Consider the following 22,040-nt stretch of genomic DNA (forward strand, 5'->3'; position numbering starts at 1 on the left):
TGCTCAGAGGCCCTTCCTTCTTCCATTCAGATAAATAGGCAAAGCTTCTGTTCTCCCGGTCTCCAAACACAAGTAGAAGGGGATATTCAATGAAATTGAGAAGTAGCAAAGTCAAAACTGATAAAGGAAATACTTTTTCAAACAAAGCTGTTAGGCTGGAACTCACTGTCACAGGATATCATTGAGGCCAATAATTTCACAAAAATCAAAAAGGGCCTGGACATTTGTATAGATAGCAATATCCCAGGTTTTGACAGTTAATGCTAAAAGGATTATTGGAAGGGATAGAAAACCTCATGTTTCTTGGCTTAACTACCCTCCATCTATTAAGGATTAGGACAAGACATTCATGGGGGCAGATTATCCCACATCAGTCTTCTGTGGGATTTCTTGCACATTCCTGGAAATTGACAGGATACTAGACTAGATACACCATAAATCTGATCCAATATGGCGATTTCTAAATTCCAATGACAATTTTGTTATTAATTCTAACAGAACCAAAACTGATGGTGGCTCATTAAAGGAGCCATGATTCTATTGGTAAATATGCATTCCTTCACAAAATGTGTATGTTTATAATTAAACTGCATCTCCTTGAGTAAACCAAGCATGTAGTATAGCTTTTGGTTTCTCTTTAAAAGAGATGCTATCAAGAAGTTTAAGTCACCAGATAACTTTCTTTTGCACAAGCATACAGACTGGCATAGTTAATTTCTCCCTCTTTTTTAAAGAAAATTACATGACTGAATTAAAAATAGTATTTTACTTAAGTCTAAAAAGGAGAAAGAGCTGTAGCATATATATAAAACCCTCAATCCCTTCACACACACTTATTTTAGAAAATGCAAGAACTAGTAAAGTGTTAGCATTTTTTTAAAATGGAAATAGACCATTCCCTACTTAACAGCAAACTAGATTTAGGATCTAATCAGCGCTTAATTTGTGCCAGGGCTGAGCCCAGGCACTTCTAGGCTTGGCAGTTCAAAGCCCCGGCACCTCTGGGTTTATACTATGTCAGTTATTAAAGTAACAAAACTGCTCAGGCCTTGGCACCTCTTTCATTACAAATCAAGCACTGAATCATCTTGATAGCATCTTTTCCTAAACGGAAATTTAAGCAACAGGATATTGTCACATATTTGCAAATGACAGAAAATTCAAAAGTTTAAGGGTGACAACTCTAAGCACCTTAAAAGTCATTGGATCCCAGTAGATCATACCTTGTATAGAGCCCTGGATCCTTATCCAAGGCTCCATTCAACAGAGGACAAACTGTGTATTCAGGCTTTGGAAGAAGATAGTCTTCTGTGCTTTGGCAATTTCAACACACTTTTACCAATCAAGCCTTGAGAGTTCACAACTCATTCTCCGATCTTTCATCAGTTATTGTCACAATTTTAATGCTTTTTTTTTTTTTGGTAATAATAACTGAAAAAAATCTTGTCTTTTTAGGAGCAAGTCTCAGATTTATGGCAAGTACTAAATCACAGAATGCTATCGCAAGTAAGGAAAACTGCTCCCAAGAAGGGTGCTTGTTAGGACACCTCTTCCCACGTGGAGGCACCATAGTGACAATCAGCTTCAACTTTCTAGCTTGACATTCCTTAGTCACAGAATAATTCTCGGTGCAGCTTGTTCATCGAGCAGCCTTAGAAGAGCATTTTAACCGAGGCTTGTTTCCGTCCTTCCGCAATTGTCATGCAGCAGCGAGTTTACTAAAAAGGGTTGTAAAATGATCCCAAGACCATTTGCTTCTGCGTCTTCCTCCTCGCCACAAAGCCTCAGCGGGGACTTTAAGAGCTCAGCTCACTTCCTACTTCTCGGCCACTAGCAAGTGCGCTCTGACAGTGACAGCCCGAGCCACGTCCCAGATAAAAAGGAAGCCCCTCGCCCTGGAGCCATAACCTTCCTGGTGCTCTGCCAGCCCGAGGAGCCTGCCCCTCCCACCCCTTCTTCAGCACATCGCAAAGGGGGCCCCGCGCCGGACACATAAAAAGGGAGCAAGGAAAAACATCGCCCACGTGTCAGAGCCCAGCTCCGTGTCTAGCGCCGAGCATGAACTTCAGGCCCGTGTGATGCAAATGCAGGCGGGGTGCAAGGCGGCTGCTGTTCCTGTGCAGGAGGAGCGCGGCGACAGGCCGCTCCCTTACCTGGTTTGGCTGGTTTAGGTGGCGGCTTGGACATCGCGGCGGCTTGGCTTAGCACAGAGCCGGGAAACCCCTTCCTCCGCCTCCCCGCAAACTGCCCTGGGCCGGTCCCTCCTCCTGCCCGGTAACCTGAGCCCAGCGGCGGCGGAGCCCCTCCTCTGCAGCGGGCGCGGGGCTCAGGCGGAGCGGCGGCGGCTGTCCCAGCAGCGAGTCCCCGCGGAGTGCGCGCACTGGGGGCGCGGTGAGGAAGTGAGAAGAGCCGGAGCAGCAGCGAGCCGGCCGCTGGGCGCTGCTCCCTCTAGGGGCGGCTGCGGAGCCAGGCGGACGGCGGGGCTGCAGGGGTGGACCCGGGAGCGCGAGGCAACCAATCTCCGCGCGCGTCGCGCCAGGCAGGCGGCTCCCCTCCCCTCGCCCACCCAGCCTGAGCCGGCCAATCCCGGCAGTCAGCGGGACAGGACGGGGTGGGCCGTGCAGGCTGCTGCCTGTCTCCGCGCGCAGGGGCGCCTGAGCGCTCGTCTTCCGGGGTGGGTGCCCGCTGCTCAGCCCAGCCGCTGGTGGGGCAGCGCTCCGCGGGGCGTCGGTCCGGCTTGGTAGTTCACGCGCACCTCTGTGCTTTCGCTGCATAGTCTTGCATTGCAGACCACCGGCCTGGGGAAGCGACAACAGAGGCCTCGGCTGCTCAGGTAACGCGGTGGGTCGCACTGGACCTGATCGTACCGCTGCGGTGCCACCTACACACCCGAACATCGCATGAAATCCGAGCCACGGCTCCAGCAGCGCCGTTCCCTTAGTTCAGGTGCTCTTGCTATGTATTTTGTGGGGCATATTTGCAAATGCTGTCCTTACGCCAGTTTCTTGAATCACGCACCGGCTAGTGACTACTGCCAAGTTGGCAGATAAAGTTGAAAATTCTCTCGGAACCTTATTTTTCCTGTGCATTCCCTTACAAATCACACACACACACCCCCCTGTAACTGTGCCACTTCAAATAATTTGGGCAGATACTTTACATATACCAGTAGTTTGCAGTGGCATAATTAAAAATTGCAGCTGAAAACTTAGGAAATGCAAAATTAAAGTACTAATTGTGTACATCTGTGTTGGGAGGATTGGTGCCTTAATGTTTGGCATTGTAGGCTGCTCATGGTAAGCCTGATGATGACCTTGCCATGTGCAATAAGATGGTATATTTGTAATTTTTTTTATTGGTCCAACTTCTATTGGCGAAAGAGTCAAGCATTGAAGTTTACACAGAGTTCTGCCTCAAAAATTTGTGTCTCACCCACAAAAGTTGGTCCAATAGAAGATACTATCTCACCAACCTTGGTCTCTGATATCCTGCGAACAATTGGCTACAATTATACTGCAAACAAAATATTTTATTACCCACTCTTGGTTTCCACTTTTCTTTATTTTTCACATATATACAAATAAAGTTGCCTGTTTTATTTACTCTGGAATCCTTCCTTTAAATTGTGACTATAGTTGATACAGACAATGACATAAATTAATGAGTTAAAAGTTTTTCAGATATGTGTAGATGGTATCTGACTTGTCAGCTAATACTGCTTTTTGCGTCAAACCTTACCTGCACTGAAAGGCCTTTATTGATCATTATAAAATATTTGTCATTTGCTAAGGGCTTATCTACACTTAAAATGCTACAGTGCACGGATGCATTACTGCAGCGCTTCCGTGTAGATAGTACCTATCTCCCGTTGGCATAAGTAATCTACCTTCCCAAGAAGTGGTAGCTAGGTTGATGGAAGAATTCAGTCTAGGTGAACACCCAAAGTGTCCAAGAAAATCCTCCAAAAAATTGGGAAAACAAGATCTGAGATTCCTGATACTGTAATGTTAAAAATAAAAAATCAGAAAAGGAAGTTCCCAGAAGAAACTTGAAACAAAACAGGACACAAACTCATTTCCCGCCCCCCCCCCCCCTTCCCTAGGTTACGTTCAAGGGCCCAATCTGCAAACACTTTTTACTATTGCACTAAGTAGTCCTGTTTTCTTTAATGGGACTGCTCATAACAGTGAGAACTATGCTTGGTAGTAAGCAATTGCAGGGTTGGGCCTTAAAGGAGCCCTCATGGTAAGACTGTGAAGACAACTCAATAAAAGTGGTAGAGGTTGAAAACCTTTAAAATGCTTTTTGTGGATAATTGGTGTTTTCCTGTGTAGCAGCTGATTTTGTCATTGTCCAAATAGGTTTGTTCATTGTTCATATTTTAAACAGTGGAAAGAAGGGAACTGGATAGAACACAAATTATGAAGGTGTTAGTCATTGGACTTGGAGGGTAAGTGCAAACAAGTTCAGTCTCTGTTAAAACAAAAATTTAAGATTGCCTCAAACTCCATATTGCGATCTAACAATCCCTGAGTGTGAATATAGCTGTCTTTAATTACTTTTTTTAAAAAACTTAAGCTTAATATTGTACTGTCAATTGTATTTAATTCAGGGGCATAGCCACAGATGGGCCGGGGTGGGCCGTTAGCATCCAGGCCCATCCAAATCTGAGCAGGGGTATAGTGGTGCCACAGTGCCCCGGAGCATCACTCTGGCACCTGAAATCCAGGACGGAGGTATGCGCCTGCCCTTCAGAAAGCTACGCTCCCACAGCTCTGCCTTGCCGTTTTCTGAGCCACCCTATGCGCATGCCCAGCTCGGCAAGTGAAGCCCTGTGTCTGGGGGTATCAGGGCTTGGAAGAGGGCATGGCATTGGGGGAGAAGCTGAGCTACCACAGTCTGTCATTGCCCGTCCACCTGAAAGTCAGGGTCCACCCAAATTTCCACTCCTAGCTATGCCACTGGTTTAATTTTTGATATCTTGTCCCACCCTCCACCATAGATTGACCCTCTCAGACATCAACTCTAGTCTTCCTCTTTTCCATAGTGCTATAAGCAGACTAAAATTAGTGAAAAGATAGAATTGTAGGACTGGAAGGGACCTCAAGAGGTCTAGTCCAGTCCCCTGCACTCATGGCAGGACTAAGTATTTTCCAAACAAATGTTAGGAAACTGCAAACAGTATTTAATATTCTGAATAAAATTAGATTTTTTAATTGCCTTTTTGCTAGCGCACATTGCACATTATTCATTATTTTTGTCCTGACCCACTGTTTGTTCCATTTTCAAAATCAGTGTGACAAATGGGGGGAAAACAACACTGGCAAAACGACTTGGGAAACAGCTTCCGAACTGCAGTATACTCTATCAAGATGACTTCTTTAAGGTAACTGAACTGATGGAATGACTTCATACATAAAAGTAGACTTTAAATGTAGTTCCTGCAAGACTCTATTCTTTTTTCTTGATCTATCAGTATGTGACAATTTAAAATGAAATTCCGTTCATAGAGTCAATATAAAGTATTATCTAGAAGAGAGGGAAATATAATTAAGAATGCTATAATAATGTTAAAGCTTTCGGTTGCCAAAAAATATTAAGAACATGACTAACAGAATAATCATCTCGCTGCATCCTCTGATATTTAAAGGTGAGTAGAGAAACAAATGCATTTCAGGGAATGCTTCATGCTATTGAATTCATCTTTTTGCAGTTCATTTTTAACTCTAGATAGAAAATAACAAATAGAAACAAAATAGCAACAAAAATTAAATATTGTTGCTTGTTCTTTCATATCTTAAAATGCAAAAGCATATCTGTATCTGTATGAGTGAGAGGGGCCTGTTCTTGTTCCTGATGTGGCTCTTGTTCTCGAGTAAAACTATAGTTTATTCAGAAGTTAATATTAAAATCCAGAGATGCTTGTGTTTATATAATATGTGATATATTATCAATATCAATTTCGGTAGATTAGTAAATAATTTTACCTGGATGGTACTATTTTGGGGGGGACATGTGGGAAAATTATTTTTTATTTGAAGAGTAATTTTGGGGAGTCTTAGTGATACATCAAGATTAAATTGGGAGGGGCGGGGAGCAACACTCCTGCTATGTTGCAATCCACTGTTTATGAAAAATACTGTGAATATTCTACTACGGTCTTTTCTTACACCACACGCTTCTTTGGCTTCCTGTTTCTCCCCCTGCCCATGTTACATTTTCTGCTTCATATCCTAGTAACCTAACCCTTCTCCCTAAGCCGTTCACACTGGCCTTCCGGCCTTCTATCCATCCATACCATAAATACTACACAAGGGAATTCAGAGTAATAGGGTTACTATTGCCTTGTGGCCTTCATTGCATTTTTTTCTCTCTAGCCAGAATCTGAAATAGAGATAGATGAACATGGATTTAAGCAATATGATGGTAAGTGAATTGGTATATTGTTTTTGAACATTATGTATTAACTTTAGGTTCTGTTTCTTTTGGATCAATGTAGTCATCAATGGGGACAGTGTTTTGCTTTGTTTTTAAAAAAAAATGGTTAGTGGGGTATGTCTGGCAAAAAATATATATAATTCGATAGAGGATTTTTTCAGGATGTTGGTTTAACAAAAAAGTCAGTATTTTAAAAGTTCATCATCATCATCATCGTACTGGACAGTTTAATAGAGCATACCTTTATTTGCTTATTACACAATACTATTACTATGGAATGGCAATAATATTTTAACTTTCTGCATTTATCACTGACTTTATAGCTTTCTGTTTTGCAAATTAGCTAGCCTTTTCTGTTTCTCCAGAAACAGCTCTTGCTTAGCATAGGGTATTATGAACATTTCTTCTAGTGACAGCATGTATCTAAAGTTCTGAGGAGATGGGTCTCCAGACTGCTTCATCCAGTGCTTTCCTTTTCTAGAGGCTAGTTAAACAAACGATCTGCAACAGACTTTTATTCTCTCTATTCTTGGTCTTCTAAATTATGGTGCATGACACAGCCAACTGTCTGTTGCTTATAGTGAAACCTTTTCAATTTATTAACCTGTCAATATTAAGACTCTTCTGAACAGCATTAGTAGTTGTGATTTCAAACCTAATACCAATTACACCATTTTACAGTGTTAAATGTTTGTTTTTGTTTGGTCATTTAGGACCATATTCTGGCATCCTTACTCATTTTGGGTAGCCTCTTGCTTCACAAGTAGCCCCACTAACTTAATAGGGCTACTTGTGGAGTATGTTGTCAACATGAGTATCAGAATCTGGCCCATAACGAGCAATATGCACCTTAAAACCAAATAAGTAAAATATAGATATTAATATCTTATTCTTGTTTGACAGTAACTTAGAGAAAACTACATTCCAGAGGTGAAATTCTGACACCCTCCCCACCCCCACAACCCAAAGTCAGTGGTAGTTATATTTCAATTCCAGGCCAGTTAAATGAAATCAGATGTAATATAGAAAGTTATCAGATTAAATTAAATTGCACTATTTGCTAAATGATTATCCCTTTTTTCCCCATTTGTAGAGTTGCACCTCATGACATGAAATGTCCGTGTTTTGTTGAATGGCTGTTAGCCTGCAAAGTTAGTGTAGGCCCAATCCTGGGAGATTTTGAGCACTTCCCGTAATATCCTCAACTCCTGATGTGAAGTCACTGAGAATCAAGGCTGCTTAGCACCTCCCAGAATCACATCCTAAATGAAGCAAGATCGGATTCAAGTTTCAACCTTTTTCTAATGCAAGAAGTCTCACTGAGTTCAGGACTGTACCACAGACCAAATGTGTTGTAGATTATAACTAAAAATGAGTCCAAATTGCAATTTGAGATCTGAATCTAAACTTTAAATTCTAGGCTAGTCATCAGGCCATCTCTAATTATAAACCTACAGTTTAATATCCTGCAGCTGATCTAAGATTTCCTGTAATACATGGGTATTTATAACATTAGCCTAAACCTTGAATTCTGTGTTTACTACCAACATTCATCAGCTATGTAACTTTCAGTTCAACTTCTGAACTTCACTCAGTTGACAATGAAACTAGATGAATCAGCTGGACATTCTGGTTCACATGCCCAAGTTCAGTGCTGTTGGTTTAGGTTCCAGTAGTAAATGGAAATGTTAACATTTAAATTTCCATTTCTTTTAAATTAACCCTGCGTCTTTTACTTAACACCTACATTTAGTTCTTAAACCATTTGACAGGGTTTCTGCTTAACTCAGAAATAATGCAAAAATTAAAAGCCAAAACAAAAACACCTAACCTTTTGTGTCTTTTCTAGTACTTGATGCCCTTTATATGGAGGAAATGGTGACAAGCATATACTCATGGATGAAAAACCCAACGGGCTCTTCTGTCTCAACAGCAGAATCAAAGAGTACACCTCTCAATCTGAAAAGTACAGAAGAAGTTCACATTTTAATAGCTGAAGGTTTTCTTCTGTATAACTATGAGTAAGCAATGCTACCTAAGAAATAATTTTTAAAATGTCATGTTATTCACGCCCCATTTACAGTTGATATTAGGGAAACAAAATGACTAAACATGCTGTCATCTTAGGCCTCTTAATGAAGTATGGGATAGAAAATATTTTCTGACCATTCCATATGAAGAATGCAAGAGGAGAAGGAGGTAATGTTTTAAAATTATTGCTCACTGCAGATCACTATGCCCTAGTACCCGTAAGATAAAAAGGTTCCTGTATGCCAGTGTGTTCTCACACATCCACCAACTGTAATAACTCTTAGAGCAGAGACTGCTGACCCTCCTCAGTCCCTTCGTGTGATCTTGCTATTGCTGAGGTAGTGAGCTCCGCCTTGTTACTATTCCATCCCTGAGGGTAGAGCCTTTGTGGTTCCCAGGGAAGTTCAAGCAGCATCTATAATCCTTAAATGTATAGATCCATCCCCTGTTTATCACTATTATTATTCATATTGTAGGTGTGCATGGGGACACCAATCACTGTTCAGACTGCCAGTGTACAGAAACAAAGTAAAAAGCCCCTCGCCCAAGGAACGTAAAATATAGGTTAATTACAGTACAATGGCACTTAAGCATTATTTAAAAGGGGACAGAAACAAAGTGTTTACTCTTGCAGCTACAAGAAACTGTGCCACTACAATGCTGTTCAGTGGCAGAGTTGACATGCAGTTACGTTGTGTATTATTTGAGTTAGATATTGGCCCTTTTCTGCCTTCAGTTACTGTTGCAAATCTGGTTTTGATGGTGTTATTCTAGAATGACACAAGTTAATCTAAGGTCAGAATCTGATTCACTGATTGCAGAATTCCCATATTCATAATGGCCTATGTTTTGAAAAGTGACTAGTAGATTTTGGGCTCCTTTCTTTCTAGGAGCCCAATTTAAGAGACCTTGAATTCAATCATCAAAAGGTGGGTACTCAGCACTTCTGAAAATCAGGCCCTCTAAGGCAGTGGTTCTCAATCAGGGGTATGCATACCCTTGGCGGTATGCAGAAGTCTTCCGGGGGTACATCACCTCATCTAGATATTTGCCTAGTTTTACAACAGACTACATAAAAAGCACTAGTGAAGTCACTACAAACTAAAATTTCATACAGACTATGACTTGTTTATACTGCTCTATATACTATACACTGAAATGTAAGTACAATATTTATATTCCAATTGATTTATAATGGTAAAAATGAGAAAGTAAGCAATTTTTCAGTCAGTGTGCTGTGACACTTTTATTTTTTTTATGTCTATTTTGTAAGCAAGTCCAAGTCGTCTTTAAGTGAGTGAAACTTGGGGTATTTAAGACAAATCAGATACCTGAAAGGAGTACAGTAGTCTGGAAAGGTTGAGAGCCAGTGTTCTAAGGTGTTGCAAGTTGAGCAACCAAAATCACTAGTCCCTTCTCAGAATTTAGACCAATGTGAAAAATATTCTCTGTGATAGAAGTGTATTTTGGCTATTCTTATGTAACTTACTTATGCAGTGAAGTTTGTTTAAGATGCAACATCTGTTTCAATAAGAATCTGCTCTTACCCAGTTTTGCAGTTGAAATGATCGGCAGAAATAGGTGATTTGATAGAGGTCATGTGGGCAATATGCGAAATCCTGTTATAATTAAGGAGTCTCCTTTGCTGTGACCAGCAGATACACAGCCTCCCTCTCTCTTAATATTTTGGATAGATATTCGTACTAAATAAACGATGAAGGGTATATGTGAGCACACCAGAAAAAAAAATGTAAAACTTGCACAAGAAAGCAAATATATTTTTCTGTAGTACCAGAGTTTATCAACCGGCAGATCCACCAGGATACTTCGATGGACATGTATGGCCTATGTATCTGAAACATAAGAGGGAAATGAAAGAAAATACAAATAATATTGGTATGATATACATAATCTTTAAACATATAAAAATGATTAAAAGTAGTAATTTTTGCAAATCACTCTATTTTTCCTTTTTTTTTTTTTTTTGGCATTTACGATTTACGCTGCAGTGTTAGATGCATTTATTGTCTGCTCATAGATAAGTGATTTTCATGCAAGAAAATCTTGTAGAGATTACCCACCTTTGTGAGTTATAGGAATAAACAAAAATGCATTGGTCACCTTGACTAGTGATTCCTAAACTCCATGTGACAAACCAGTTTGTGTGTGTGTGTGTGTGTGTTTAACTAGAAAAATTGTGGGGAGTTATATGGCTCATTGAGTTGATGCATTAGAATGTGGCTTACAATCCTGATTTAGGTCTTTGGGCTTGTCTACACTGCCCACCGGATCGGCGGGAAGTGATCGATCCAGCGGGAGTCGATTTATCACATTACTATAGACACGATAAATCATCCGCTGAGTGCTCTCCTGTCGATTCCGGTACTCCTCCAAAACGAGGAGTGCAAGCGGAGTCGATGGGAGAGTGTCAGCTGTTGACTTACAGCAGTGACGACAATGCGGTAAATAGTTCTAAGTACATGGACTTCAGCTACGCTCTTCATGTAGCTGAAGTTGCGTATCTTAGATCGACCCCGCGTGGTAGTGTAGACAATCCCTTAGATAGAATAAGTTTAATAGATTCCTCCAAGTTGTACACATTGCCAAGCCACTACACAGTCTGACATAAGACATGTCAGGATTTTGGTGCTTTGGTGGAACTATGTAGGGAAGTTTGCATAATACCAAGCAAATAACGCTGTTAGAACCTGATCCTGCAACATGTGGAGCACCTTCAGCTTGTATTGAATGGCAGTTAGGCATGCTCAACACTGTTCATGATCAGGCATTAAATTCTTTCTTCTTTTATTGATCAATATCATACTAAAGATTTGTATTTATCAAAAAGGTTAATGGTGAAATTCACCCGAGTGGCAAGAGATCGTGCAAGGCTCTGTGCATCATGTATTGGGTGTACATAGAGCCTCTTACAGGCTCTCTACTAGAGTGAACTATGCCAAAATAAATGTGTGAATTAGCTGAAGCACATGTTTGAAAATCAGTGGGTGTGTGAGAGATGGGATGGGGGAGGGAATAGAAACTGCCTTTAAAAAAAAAAAAAAAGAAAAAGCCTTGAAGGATCATCTCAGAAGTAGAGTTGTTCCTTTGGGTCACTTTCAAATGGATTATGCTGGAATTATGGGACATATAGTCATACATAATCTTTAGCTGGGGCCCTGTTAGAAGTAACCCATCCTGACACTGATTTACAAATAAAATCATAGAACTGGAAGGGACCTAGACAGGTAATCTAGTCCAGGCTTCTGCACTCGTGGCAGGACTAAGTATTATCTAGACCATTCCTGACTGGTGTTTGTCTAACCTGCTCTTAAAAATCTCCAATGATGGAGATTCCACAACCTCCCTATGCAATTTATTCCAGTGCTTAACCACCCTGACAGGAAGTTTTTCCTACTGTCCAACCTAAAACTTCCTTGCTGCAATTTAAGCCCATTGCCTTTTGCCCTATCCTCAGAGGTTAAGAAAAACAATTTTTCTTCCTCCTCTTTGTAACAACCTTTTAAATACTTGAAAACTGTTATCTTGTCCCCTCTCAGTCTTCTCTTTTCCAGACTAAACAAACTCCATTTTTTCAATCTTCCCTCATAGGTCATGTTTTCTAGACCTTTAGTCATTTTTATTGCTCTTCTCTGGACTCTCTCCAGTTTGTCCACATCCTTCCTGAAATGTGGCGCCCAGAACTGGACACAATTCTCCATTTGAGGCCTAATCAGTTCAGAGTAGAGCGGAAGAATTACTTCTCATGTCTTGCTTACAACACTCCTGCGAATACATCCTAGAATGATGTTCACTTTTTTTTGCAACAGCGTTACATTGTTGGCTCATATTTAGCTTGTGTTCCACGATGACCCCCAGATCCCTTTCCGCTGTACTCCTTCCTAGGCAGTCATTTCCCATTTTGTATGTGTGCAACTGATTGTTCCTTCCTAAGTGGAGTACTTTGCATTTGTCCTTATTGAATTTCATCCTATTTACTTCAGACCATTTCTCCAGTTTGTCCAGATCATTTTGAAATTGAATTCTGTCCTCCAAAGCACTTGCAACCTGTCCCAGCTTGGTATCGTCTGCAAATTTTATAAGTGTACTCTCTATGCAATTATCTAAATCATTGATGAAGATATTGAACAGAACTGGACCAGAACTGATCCCTGCAGGACCCCACTTGTTATGTCTTTCCAGCATGCCTATGAACCACTGATAACTACTCTCTAGGAACAGTTTATTCCATTCTATTGCGTCAAAGTATCTTTGCCTTTTTATTAAAAAAGACAACAAAACTGGCTAGCGGTTACATTTGTTAAAGCTTGTTGTTTAAAAGTGAAAAAAACCTTTACTCTGTCTGTAGCAGCGTTTTTTAACCCTTAGAGAATCTGCTTGTTTGTGTTCTTTTTTGGGAGTGCTGCTTTTTTCTCTTGAATGAGAGGCTGAATTATGAGACTTCGGTTTCTACTCAATTTCATAGTTAAAAAACAAAAAAAACCATGTCTTGTGCCCAGGGAGACTGACATCCCCACTCTGTAATTAGGAGATGCTGGTCTATTTTCAGAAACCTGGATCTTTTATGGAAAACAGAAGAGGGGAATGAATGTAGGCTTCCAGAAAATGGAAGACTCTATTGAATAAGCACCTGCAACATGGGTGTTCTCTCCACAATCTGAGAAAATGCAGTTCAACTGTTTGAAATGAAGCTAGTGGTGCCCAAAGCCCTGATAATTTAAGAACCCTGTGTGTATGATATTGTCCCCTGCAATCCCAGCTTTTCATTGTTGATCCTCTTGCCCTCTAAACGCTATGCTGAGGAATTGCCTGGTATTGTACTGGCTGAAGTGGGAATGTTTTCTTGTTCCTAAGAGGGGTCTCATCCATATACTGATCAGATCAAATCCTGCTTAGCGTGAAATTTGATATGCTCAGATAACAGAGGGCTGCAGAAGGATGCTGAGAGACTCAAATCAGCATTCTCAAAATCTCTCAAACCTTGGGTCTGGAGAGGATTTATTATTATTTTTTTTTAATGACAGAATAAATGTCAATCCTGCAAAAAGGAACAATAAAAGAGCCATATCCAACTTTTCCTCAGGTCCGGTCTACATTAGAAATATTTTTGCTGGGATAGCAATGTCAGTTGGGGGTGTGACTTGATTTTTCTTTTTGCAGTGTTTCTATACACTGGGGCTTTTGCAGGTAGACTGTTATATTGACATAAGTGTTCTTGCTGGTCTAGCTTATTTTGCTTGCCAAGCTGGGATAAGCACTTTTTTGCCAGTTTAATAGGTGCCTCCACACTAGGAGGATCTGCCAATATAACTATACTTTTCTAATGTAGACCTGGACTTCATCAGCCAATCCATATTTATAGTTGGGTAGGAAAAACAGTTTTGTTAAGTTTGTCATTATTTCCTTTAGGGATGGGGAAAGTAATAAAAGAGTATGCATAGCACAAAGATTTAATCTGTCTTCCCCCCCCCCCCCCCCGCTCAAATAAATAAATAAATAAAGTAAATATATAATATATATTTTTAACCTAAACACCCAGGAGTATTAGAGATTACAGCACATTCATCATCGTATCCTCTCCCCATTAGGAGAGTTATTACAACCTAGCTGGAGGTCCTAATGATTACATACATAATGGGCCACAGAAGAATATTAATTTGCATTAACCATCCACTTTCTAGTTGGCTGCGCAAGTTCTGGCAGTAATGGTTCCCAACCTTCTTCACCAAGGGGCTTCCCTTACAAGGGAAAATTTCTGCTGAATTTCTCAGCTTACCATAGAACTAGGATTTCTGTCCTTTTGGGATGACTCTAGACTATGTATTTTTAAAAATGAATCTGGTATTTTTGGGTGGATTGATCCCCTATTTATGGACTTTTATTTAAGCAATATTGGGAGAGGAAGTATTCTTGATTTCTATCATGATAGCACCTACAGATGCCATTCGGGATTGTGCTGGGTGTTATACAAATTTATAGGAAGTTACTAATTAAAATGAACTGTAATATTGTGACCACTTTTCTCTCCCCTTCTTTCTCAGTTTATTTGGATGGAACAAAATCTGAGGAAGACCTTTTTTCACATGTGTATAATGATATAGTACGGGAGCTAGAAACATGGAATAAGTAAGTCGTCTTCGGGAAATTGGAACAGGATAAGGGAACTCATTAACAAAAATCTATGCCAATATTAAGGGATAATGTAAATACCTAGCATTTGAAGTCCTGTGTTACAAAACTCTTGTTTTTCTACATAGGAAGCAAAAAGCTGAAGAAACAGCTTTTTTTGTGTGTGTGGTCTGAGTCTTAGATCTAAAATACTTGGACTCTCTGGAACCATAGATTCCAAGTACACCGGTATTGGCTTAGCCCTTCATCCTTTTGTGGTATGCTAATAGAGTATACTAATTGCTTACTATGGGTGGGCTTTAAGTAAAACTTTAAAAACTGAGCCTATGTTGGTGCTTCTCGGTCAGAGAAGAACTTAATGGCGTTTCGTTTAGAGCTAGATTTTGACTATTTTCTTTGACCCCACTGAAAGACTGAGTTATTTTATCATTTTAGATCCCCTCTCTGTTCTCACTCTTATTGGTGCTTGTTGCATGTTAGGAGTAACCTTTTTATTATGTTCCCCCAAATTCTCAAACCACTGCTTTTCATAAGTGGAGGAATTAGGCCTGTGGATTTATTCACAACTAGAGAGAATAGGAAGGCTCTTGAATAATGATTTAAATATTGAAGAACAGGGAAATTTAGTAAATCTAGTTTTCCTAATCCCCTATTCCACACGTTATTTGATTTGTAGTTATGGGGTGATTTTATTCTCTCTCTACTGAATTCTCACAATCATTAGAGTGATTTAGCTAAAATGCCCCCTTTCTTTCTTTAGATTAGGAAGCATACACACACCTTTTTTCTTATTATTATTTTTAATTAAACAGTAGTTAAAGGAGTTGCAGCACTAAGCTAACTGAAGTCTGTCAAATAATATCTCAACTGGTTCTTAAAAAGAACTCTAGAGGAAGAATCAATGCATCTTTATCTGAAAGAAAAAGCAAGTTTGTGTCTTAATAGTTGATCCCATAAGTCTGTCCTTTCTACTGTGTATAACGTGTGCAATGCTTTTACTACCTCTTTGATACTGATGCAGTGCAGTGAATGTATCGATATCGCTGGTCAGTCTCTACATTTATTTTGTAACTCAAAATCCATTAACATTTGAATGTTCATAAAACATACATCATATGTGATATAGACAACTGGGTACAGAGTTGTGACTGATCTTTACTATTAAAAATAAGAGAGAGGGGAAATGAGGTAGCAAAACCCCAGCCAAATAAACCTCCTGGTTATGGTTTGTGCCAATACATAGCATGCATAATAGGCATGCAGAGAAGGTCATCACAAATACCAGCTATTCAGAGTGAAGCAAGTTAACATTAATTGAAAAATTAAAATTAAGTGAAAAATAATTAAAAATACAGTCAATGATATTGTGTGGATGTGCCATCCTTATGAATGAGAGGGATGTTTAGTATCTTAATGTAGATTATATAGAAACTGAATATAAATACTTGTTTTACAACTCTTCAGATCTGGAACAGATCAATAGCTGGATAGCAGAATTAAGAGATATATTTGAAAGTTTTTGAGAGAAAGTGGTAACATTATGTTTGAGGGGAAAAAAGGTTTGACAAGATTTGAGCAGTAGAGGGGAAAGAATTACGTATTTTGAGCTTCAGGCAGGTGACAAGAATTGTGATGGACATATAATAGATGCCCTGTAATATCTGTGAACTGATATCTTTACTTTTATTTTTTTAAGGTGAGCAGGTCACAGCAAAACCATGTGAGAAGTTGAGATTCTTTCCAGTATGGATTCAGGGTCAATTTTATGGTGTCCGGATGGATCACTTTGCCAATCTACTGTATGTACATCAGTAACACCAGTTTATACAAATCCTCATTGTACTGTAGTGACTGCTATTTCTGTTAGAGTTATAAATATTGATGAACAGACAGTATAGGTCATCCAGTAGTCCAGAGCAGTATTTTTAAAGTGATAGCCTTGCTCAGAGTGGCATCTGTAACTCTGTGTCAAACTTTAAACCTGATTTAATATTTAATCATGTAATATACAGAATTTGAAAATTACTTTAATGTATGAAAATATAGCCCTGGATATTTCATAAATATACTTTCATAAGTATACACTATGTGCACAATTTCATATGCAAGTAAAATATTTTTGGAATTTAAAATCACAAATGCATAGTGATTGCATATGAGTAATATAGGGAAAAATAGAAGTAATAGCTCATAAAATATTAAATGAGTATTAAATGACATGTGGTTAAAGAGGCAAAAGCCATTTTGGAAGTATGTAAATAGAGGTATTGCTCTTGAGACCACAGAATTCTTCCTCTTTCACATGGTGCTTGTTACACAACACTCCAGATGTAGTCTATTGTTTGGGGCATATGGAAAGGATAGTGATAATTTGAAGAGCAACTACTAGGCCATAGAAAGAGTTGTAGGATAAGAAGAGAGGTTGGTGGTAGTTCAGGTGTGTTAACAGTGATAGGATGAAAAACATGCAGCCTGGAAAATAAGAGGTTTGGAGTTGTAAAAGATTCTGGATGACAAATGTACAAAAGATGCTACAAAAAAGGAGAAGGAAAGAATAAGATTCTCATTAATCATAAATGATTAGAAATAAATGAAAAAACAATGTGATTAGAGAACAGAAAAATTATATGGTTTAGATCAACTAAGGCAGTGTTTCCCAAACTTGGGATGCCGCTTGTTCAGGGGAAGCCCCTGGCCTGGATTGGCGAACCACGGCCAGTGAGAGCCGTGATCGGCCAAATCTGTGGACGCGGAAGGTAAACAAACCAGCCCAGCCCGCCAGGGGCTTTCCCTGAACAAGCGGCGTCCCAAGTTTGGGAAACACTGAGCTAAGGAATAGTACCAGCTTCTTCTTCATATAAAAATATATAAATACACACAGGGAGGACTTAAAACTATTTGAAAACAAACTATCTTTTGAGGATTGTCTAGATACCTTAATTCTACTCAAACTAAAGGTGAAAGCCATATAACCTACTACATCGGGGTAGCCAACCTGTGGCTCCGGAGCCACATGCAGCTCTTCAGAAGTTAATATGCAGCTCCTTATATAGGCACCGACTCCGGGGCTGAAGCTATAAGTGCCAATTTTCCAATGTGCCAGGGGGTGCTCACGGCTCAACCCCTGGCTCTGTACAGACCCTGCCCCTAATCCACCCCTTCCTACCCCCTCCCCTGAGCCTTCCATGCCCTCGCTCCTCTCTTCTCTCCCCTCCCTCCCCCCAAGACTCCTGCACGCCACGAAACAGCTGAGCGGGAGGCACTGATCGGTGGGGCTGATGGTGGGTGGGAGGCGCTGGGAGCTGGGGAGGGGGCTAATGGGGAGTGGGAGGCTGCTGACGTATTACTGTGGCTCTTTGGCAATGTACATTGGTAAATTCTGGCTGCTGTTCAGGTTGGCCACCCCGTACTACAGGGTCCTTCTGGCCCTAAAAGTTCTAGTATTGTTCGCTTTCAGGCATTTTTGGTAGCACAGAAATGTGGTTTTTTTGGTTGGGATATTTTTAGCCTGATGACTTAATATGGTAGCTATCTTGACTTTCTGATCATGAATGCAATATTAAGACCTTTACAGTATACAGAAAATACATTTGTGGTGATCTACTAAAACAGAAGCACAGTGTAAGTGTTTGTAGAAATATGTTTAAGATGAAATACTTTCTAATGTGAATTTCTGTATCTCCGTTTTATACAAAAATAAAATATACTGTTTTCTGAAATGGCTTGTGAGAACAATAAATGGCTTTAAACATATATGTTTATTTTGCAGGCAGGTGTGCAGTCATATGATAGCAAAGCAAGTATGTATTAGACTAGTTGCTACTTGCCAGAAACTTCTTATTCTGATGCTCAGAAATCCTGGATTCTGTCTCTGGGGTATAAGTACAGTAAGACAGATAAAACTGGGGTTGTTAAATTAGAGATTTGGGTTCTATTCCTAACTGTGGTTGGAGAAGGTAAAATAGAAATGGGTATAACCTGTTAGTTAACTTTAAGTCCTTAAGAGCTATGATCTTTGATACATCTTTAGATTTTAGCTGTATTTTAAAGATATCTTTACAATACAATGTATTATACCATAGATCAGTGGTTCTCAACCGGGGTACATGTATTCCTGAGGGTACGCAGAGATCTTTCAGGGGGTACACCAAATCACCTAGATATTCGCCTAGTTTTACAACAGGCTATATAAAAAGAACTAGCGAAGTCAGTACAGCCAACTAGCGAAACATCATACAGACAATGACTTGTTTATACTGCTCTATATACTATAAACTGAAATGTAAGTACAATATTTATATTCCAATTTATTTTATATTTATATGGTAAAAATTAGAAAGTAAGCAGTTTTTCAGTAATAGTGTGTTGTGACACTTTAGTATTTTTGTGTCTGATTTTGTAAGCAAGTAATTAAGTTAGGTGAAACTTGGGGTAAGCAAGACAATTCAGACTCCTGCAAGGGGTACAGTAGTGTGGAAAGGTTGGGGGCCACTGCCATAGATAAGTTTTTTCTAAACTAGCTACCGTTAACTTTAACTGAGGCTGGAATTATATCTGCCTTCTATTCTCAGATTTTCTCCATCTGAGGGATCCTATTTAGACACCTCTGTATCCCTGCATATTCTTATATATTTTAAAAATATATCAACGCGATAGATCTGTCTTTTAGGATATTACTATCATTTGTGTAACGTAGTGTTTTGCTGTGTTGCAGGAGCACAAGTCCTGTGGTGATAAAAATAGTTAATATAAAATAGAACAAGTAGCCAAAAGCATCTTTCATTTTCATCTAAACAAGATGCTGGACTTTGCTTTGGCTGGCCCTCGCTGTTCTCATTACCACTTATTATAAGCAAGACGACTCCTTCCTCTCACACTCTCTGCTCTTACTTTTTTGTGTTATGGTCCATTCTTAGGATAGGGCTCCCTCCTGCCCTCCAGTGCCATTAACAGCAAAACTGCCCTGGAGTTAGAAAGGAGCAGAGTCCAATCACAATATATGTGTTACTGACGTGCAGATTTAATTTTTTTTATTAACGCTAATGTTAAAAATTATACAGTACCCAGGTGAAGAAAAGAGTGTCTATAGATCTGGGTATAGGGCTTAAATTATCCAACCATGCCCTTTGCAAGGGCTGGGCCGCTCACGGTGAGAGGGGGCAGTTGCCCCCTGGTACCCTGTTTCTTTACATATAGGTATGGCACCTCTTTAAACATATTTTTCAATGGAAAATAGTCACCACTGACTCATCCCTTCTCTTCTCTCTCTCGCTCCCCCCCGTTACAAACTACTGCCCCTTTCTTTGCTGTCGCCTGGGGCCGCGCTACGCTCTCTGGCCAGGGAGAACGTCTCTGCTGCAGCCAGGCTGCAGTCTAGCGGCTCCGGCTCTCCTCCCTCTGGTGTCTACGACACCCGATCTGGATCCTGCCAGTAGAGGGGAGGGGCATAGGGTACACACCTCCCCCCGCGACAGTCCGCGGTTAGGCCGTTCACTCGTCTCTTCTCTCTTGCGTTGTCTCACGATAACTCACGAGCGGGTAGGAGGGGTCGGACGGACTTTTGTGCGGCTGCGCGGACCGTGCCCGTTGCGTATCGCCGTTGGAGGGCGGTGTCCTCCCGTCTGATAAAGCAAGTACTCGGCCAGGCGCGCGCGTGCGCCTCTTTCGCTCGTGCCGGAAGCGGGCGGGGAAAGCGTTGGAGTTGTCGGCCGCGTGCGGCCTGTCCTGGAAGGGGCAGCTCCCGCTGCAGCCGCAGCCCTGAGGCGAGGAGGACACACCTCGGTCAGGGCGATGCTCAGGGGGCGCCGGCAGGGGGACTGGGAAGGGGATGGGGGGGAACAGCGGCCGTGGCGAGACCGGGCAGGCTGCGACGACGGGGAGGTTCCGTTCAGCAGCGAGCGGCTCAGGCGAAAGCAGCCGGAGCAGGGGACGGTGAGCAGGATGGAGGAGGAGGAGGAGGAGCGGCTGGAGGGGGAGCATTTCCGGAGAATTATCAACGCCTTCCGATATTACGGGTAACCGATACCCTGCTCCGCGGAAGACCAGGGACTCCCCCCCCCCCCCCCCCGCCAGGTTTCCTGAATCCGAGAGACCCCGCCGCACGCCCCCCTCCCCCGAGGCCGAGAGACGAGACCCCCTACCCAATTCCCAGGCCTGGGCTTCCCCCGCCCTGACCCCGAAGAAACTAGCCGGGTGGAGCCAGGAAGTCACTGCCTATATAACCTTTCTGCCCATTTTCTCCCATGCGCCCCTTTCTCTCCCATCCCACCCCCCACGCCACAGGTGTGTGTCTGCTCCCCATCGCTCTCTCTGTCCCCCCATGACAGTTGTTTCTAGTTTTTCTCTTATAACTGTGGAAATACAAACTTATTTAGAAGTGGAGCTGAGTGCATGTATAGAAGTGATAGCAGAGCATGTTGGTTAAGCTGGTGCTTTGTTAGCTGGAGAAATACTAGAAGCGTGTTGAGGGATCTTCATATCTTCCCTTTCGGGCAAAGTTGCTTAATTACAGGAGATGAAGTGAGAAGCACATTTTTCTGTTTTTTGAAGTGAACCTGATTGAGTTTTGGATAATAAATGTAAAAGTACATAATTATTCATAAACATTTATTTTGGACTGTTGAGATTGAACTTTACAGACTATTAAAACACTGCAAAAACCAGGTCAGTTAACAGCATTGTATTCAGTACTGACGTTGAAGGATATAACTAACTCTCTGAGCTTGGTTTCCTACCAAAATAGTGCTTTATGGCCCTTCAAAAAACAATAAGCTAGAGTAGAAAGCTTCAAAAATAATTTTCTCCCGAATGTATAGAACAGAGGAGACACATCAAATAGTTTAAACCAAAAATAAATGATCTAGAGAAAGCAACTGTTTATAGCCACACTTGTGACATTAACTTGGAAATCATATGTCTTCCGTCACTTTAGAACCTTTTAGCAAATTTAAATACATGAAACAGATTTGGGATGTTATGATCCATATTATACTTTTTATATTTCAATTGACTAACTTAACATCTGGGGCCATTATAGTGTAGTGGTCTTGTTTGGACAATGTTAGGTGTCATTCATGATCTTTAAATTATAGGACCATCTCTTTCAAAAGAGCTTTAACCAGATTCAGTTGAAATGAGCTCCATATTTAATAATTAGTGTCAATAAAACATGTTTCAAATAGCTTTATTTTTATAAACTGTACCAAGGTTATTGAAATTAAAGGGTGTCTCTTCAACAGTCCAAATGCTTGAATATAGAAATATGAAATGAGTGGTTTTAGATACCCATGTAAACTGTGAATGAAGTGAGTTCCAATTCAGAGGAGAGAATGTCTCTACATGACTGTCTTAGCAACCATTAAGAAAGGGATAGCTAATAAGACAGAAAATATCCTAATGCCTCTCTCTCATATATTAAAAACCAT

General features: G+C 40.7%; 3 protein-coding genes and 1 long non-coding RNA gene across 15 annotated transcripts in view; 2 read left to right on the top strand and 2 right to left on the bottom strand.

Moving 5' to 3' along the window:
- The window catches only part of OSTF1 (osteoclast stimulating factor 1), a 28,243-nt gene extending 25,850 nt beyond the window's left edge, over nucleotides 1-2,393 (bottom strand). Inside the window, exon 1 of one of the 2 annotated variants that reach the window (XM_048851318.2) lies at nucleotides 2,154-2,393. In XM_048851318.2, the coding sequence (XP_048707275.1) occupies nucleotides 2,154-2,187 (34 nt within the window). In that variant the 5' untranslated portion in view covers nucleotides 2,188-2,393. Of the gene's footprint in view, nucleotides 1-1,223; nucleotides 1,367-2,153 lie in introns of those variants that run through there. The other variant, XM_048851317.2, reaches the window with a different exon arrangement.
- Nucleotides 2,394-2,556: 163 nt separating this feature from the next.
- Nucleotides 2,557-18,369, top strand: NMRK1 (nicotinamide riboside kinase 1). 7 transcript variants are annotated; one of them, XM_048851311.2, is made up of 9 exons: nucleotides 2,557-2,946; nucleotides 4,390-4,450; nucleotides 5,296-5,386; nucleotides 6,378-6,426; nucleotides 8,288-8,459; nucleotides 8,566-8,637; nucleotides 10,259-10,365; nucleotides 14,529-14,613; nucleotides 16,313-18,369. In XM_048851311.2, exons 1-9 carry the CDS (start codon nucleotides 2,901-2,903, stop codon nucleotides 16,314-16,316), a joined length of 687 nt encoding a protein of 228 aa, XP_048707268.1. In that variant the 5' UTR covers nucleotides 2,557-2,900; the 3' UTR covers nucleotides 16,317-18,369. The 7 variants fall into 7 exon arrangements, with proteins under 7 accessions (XP_048707268.1, XP_048707270.1, XP_048707267.1 ...); XM_048851313.2 differs by lacking the exon at nucleotides 14,529-14,613 and having other exon boundaries at nucleotides 4,362-4,450; XM_048851310.2 differs by lacking the exon at nucleotides 14,529-14,613.
- Nucleotides 10,227-20,263, bottom strand: LOC142072193 (uncharacterized). Its single transcript, XR_012668585.1, has 2 exons — nucleotides 20,076-20,263; nucleotides 10,227-10,322 (listed from the first exon to the last, which is right to left on the bottom strand). It is a non-coding gene; the product is annotated as an uncharacterized LOC142072193 (long non-coding RNA).
- Nucleotides 20,264-20,299: 36 nt separating this feature from the next.
- Nucleotides 20,300-22,040, top strand: part of CARNMT1 (carnosine N-methyltransferase 1) — a 33,923-nt gene continuing 32,182 nt past the window's right edge. For 2 of the 5 annotated variants that reach the window (XM_048851304.2, XM_048851303.2), the window contains exon 1: nucleotides 20,456-20,630. In XM_048851304.2, the coding sequence (XP_048707261.1) occupies nucleotides 20,557-20,630 (74 nt within the window). In that variant the 5' untranslated portion in view covers nucleotides 20,456-20,556. Of the gene's footprint in view, nucleotides 20,398-20,444; nucleotides 20,631-22,040 lie in introns of those variants that run through there. The other 3 variants (XM_048851309.2, XM_048851306.2, XM_048851307.2) reach the window with 3 other exon arrangements.

Source organism: Caretta caretta, chromosome 5, assembly GCF_965140235.1.
Source record: "Caretta caretta isolate rCarCar2 chromosome 5, rCarCar1.hap1, whole genome shotgun sequence".
Classification (NCBI taxonomy): Eukaryota; Metazoa; Chordata; order Testudines; family Cheloniidae; genus Caretta; species Caretta caretta.

Bases quoted from the DNA above. Each gene is read 5' to 3' on its own strand.
- NMRK1 (XM_048851310.2), top strand. From the start codon at position 2,901: ATGAAATCCGAGCCACGGCTCCAGCAGCGCCGTTCCCTTAGTTCAG. The intron at 6,427-8,287 runs GTAAGTGAATTG...TGTCTTTTCTAG, and splicing joins TGGATTTAAGCAATATGATG to TACTTGATGCCCTTTATATG. The intron at 10,366-16,312 runs GTATGATATACA...TATTTTTTTAAG, and splicing joins AGAAAATACAAATAATATTG to GTGAGCAGGTCACAGCAAAA.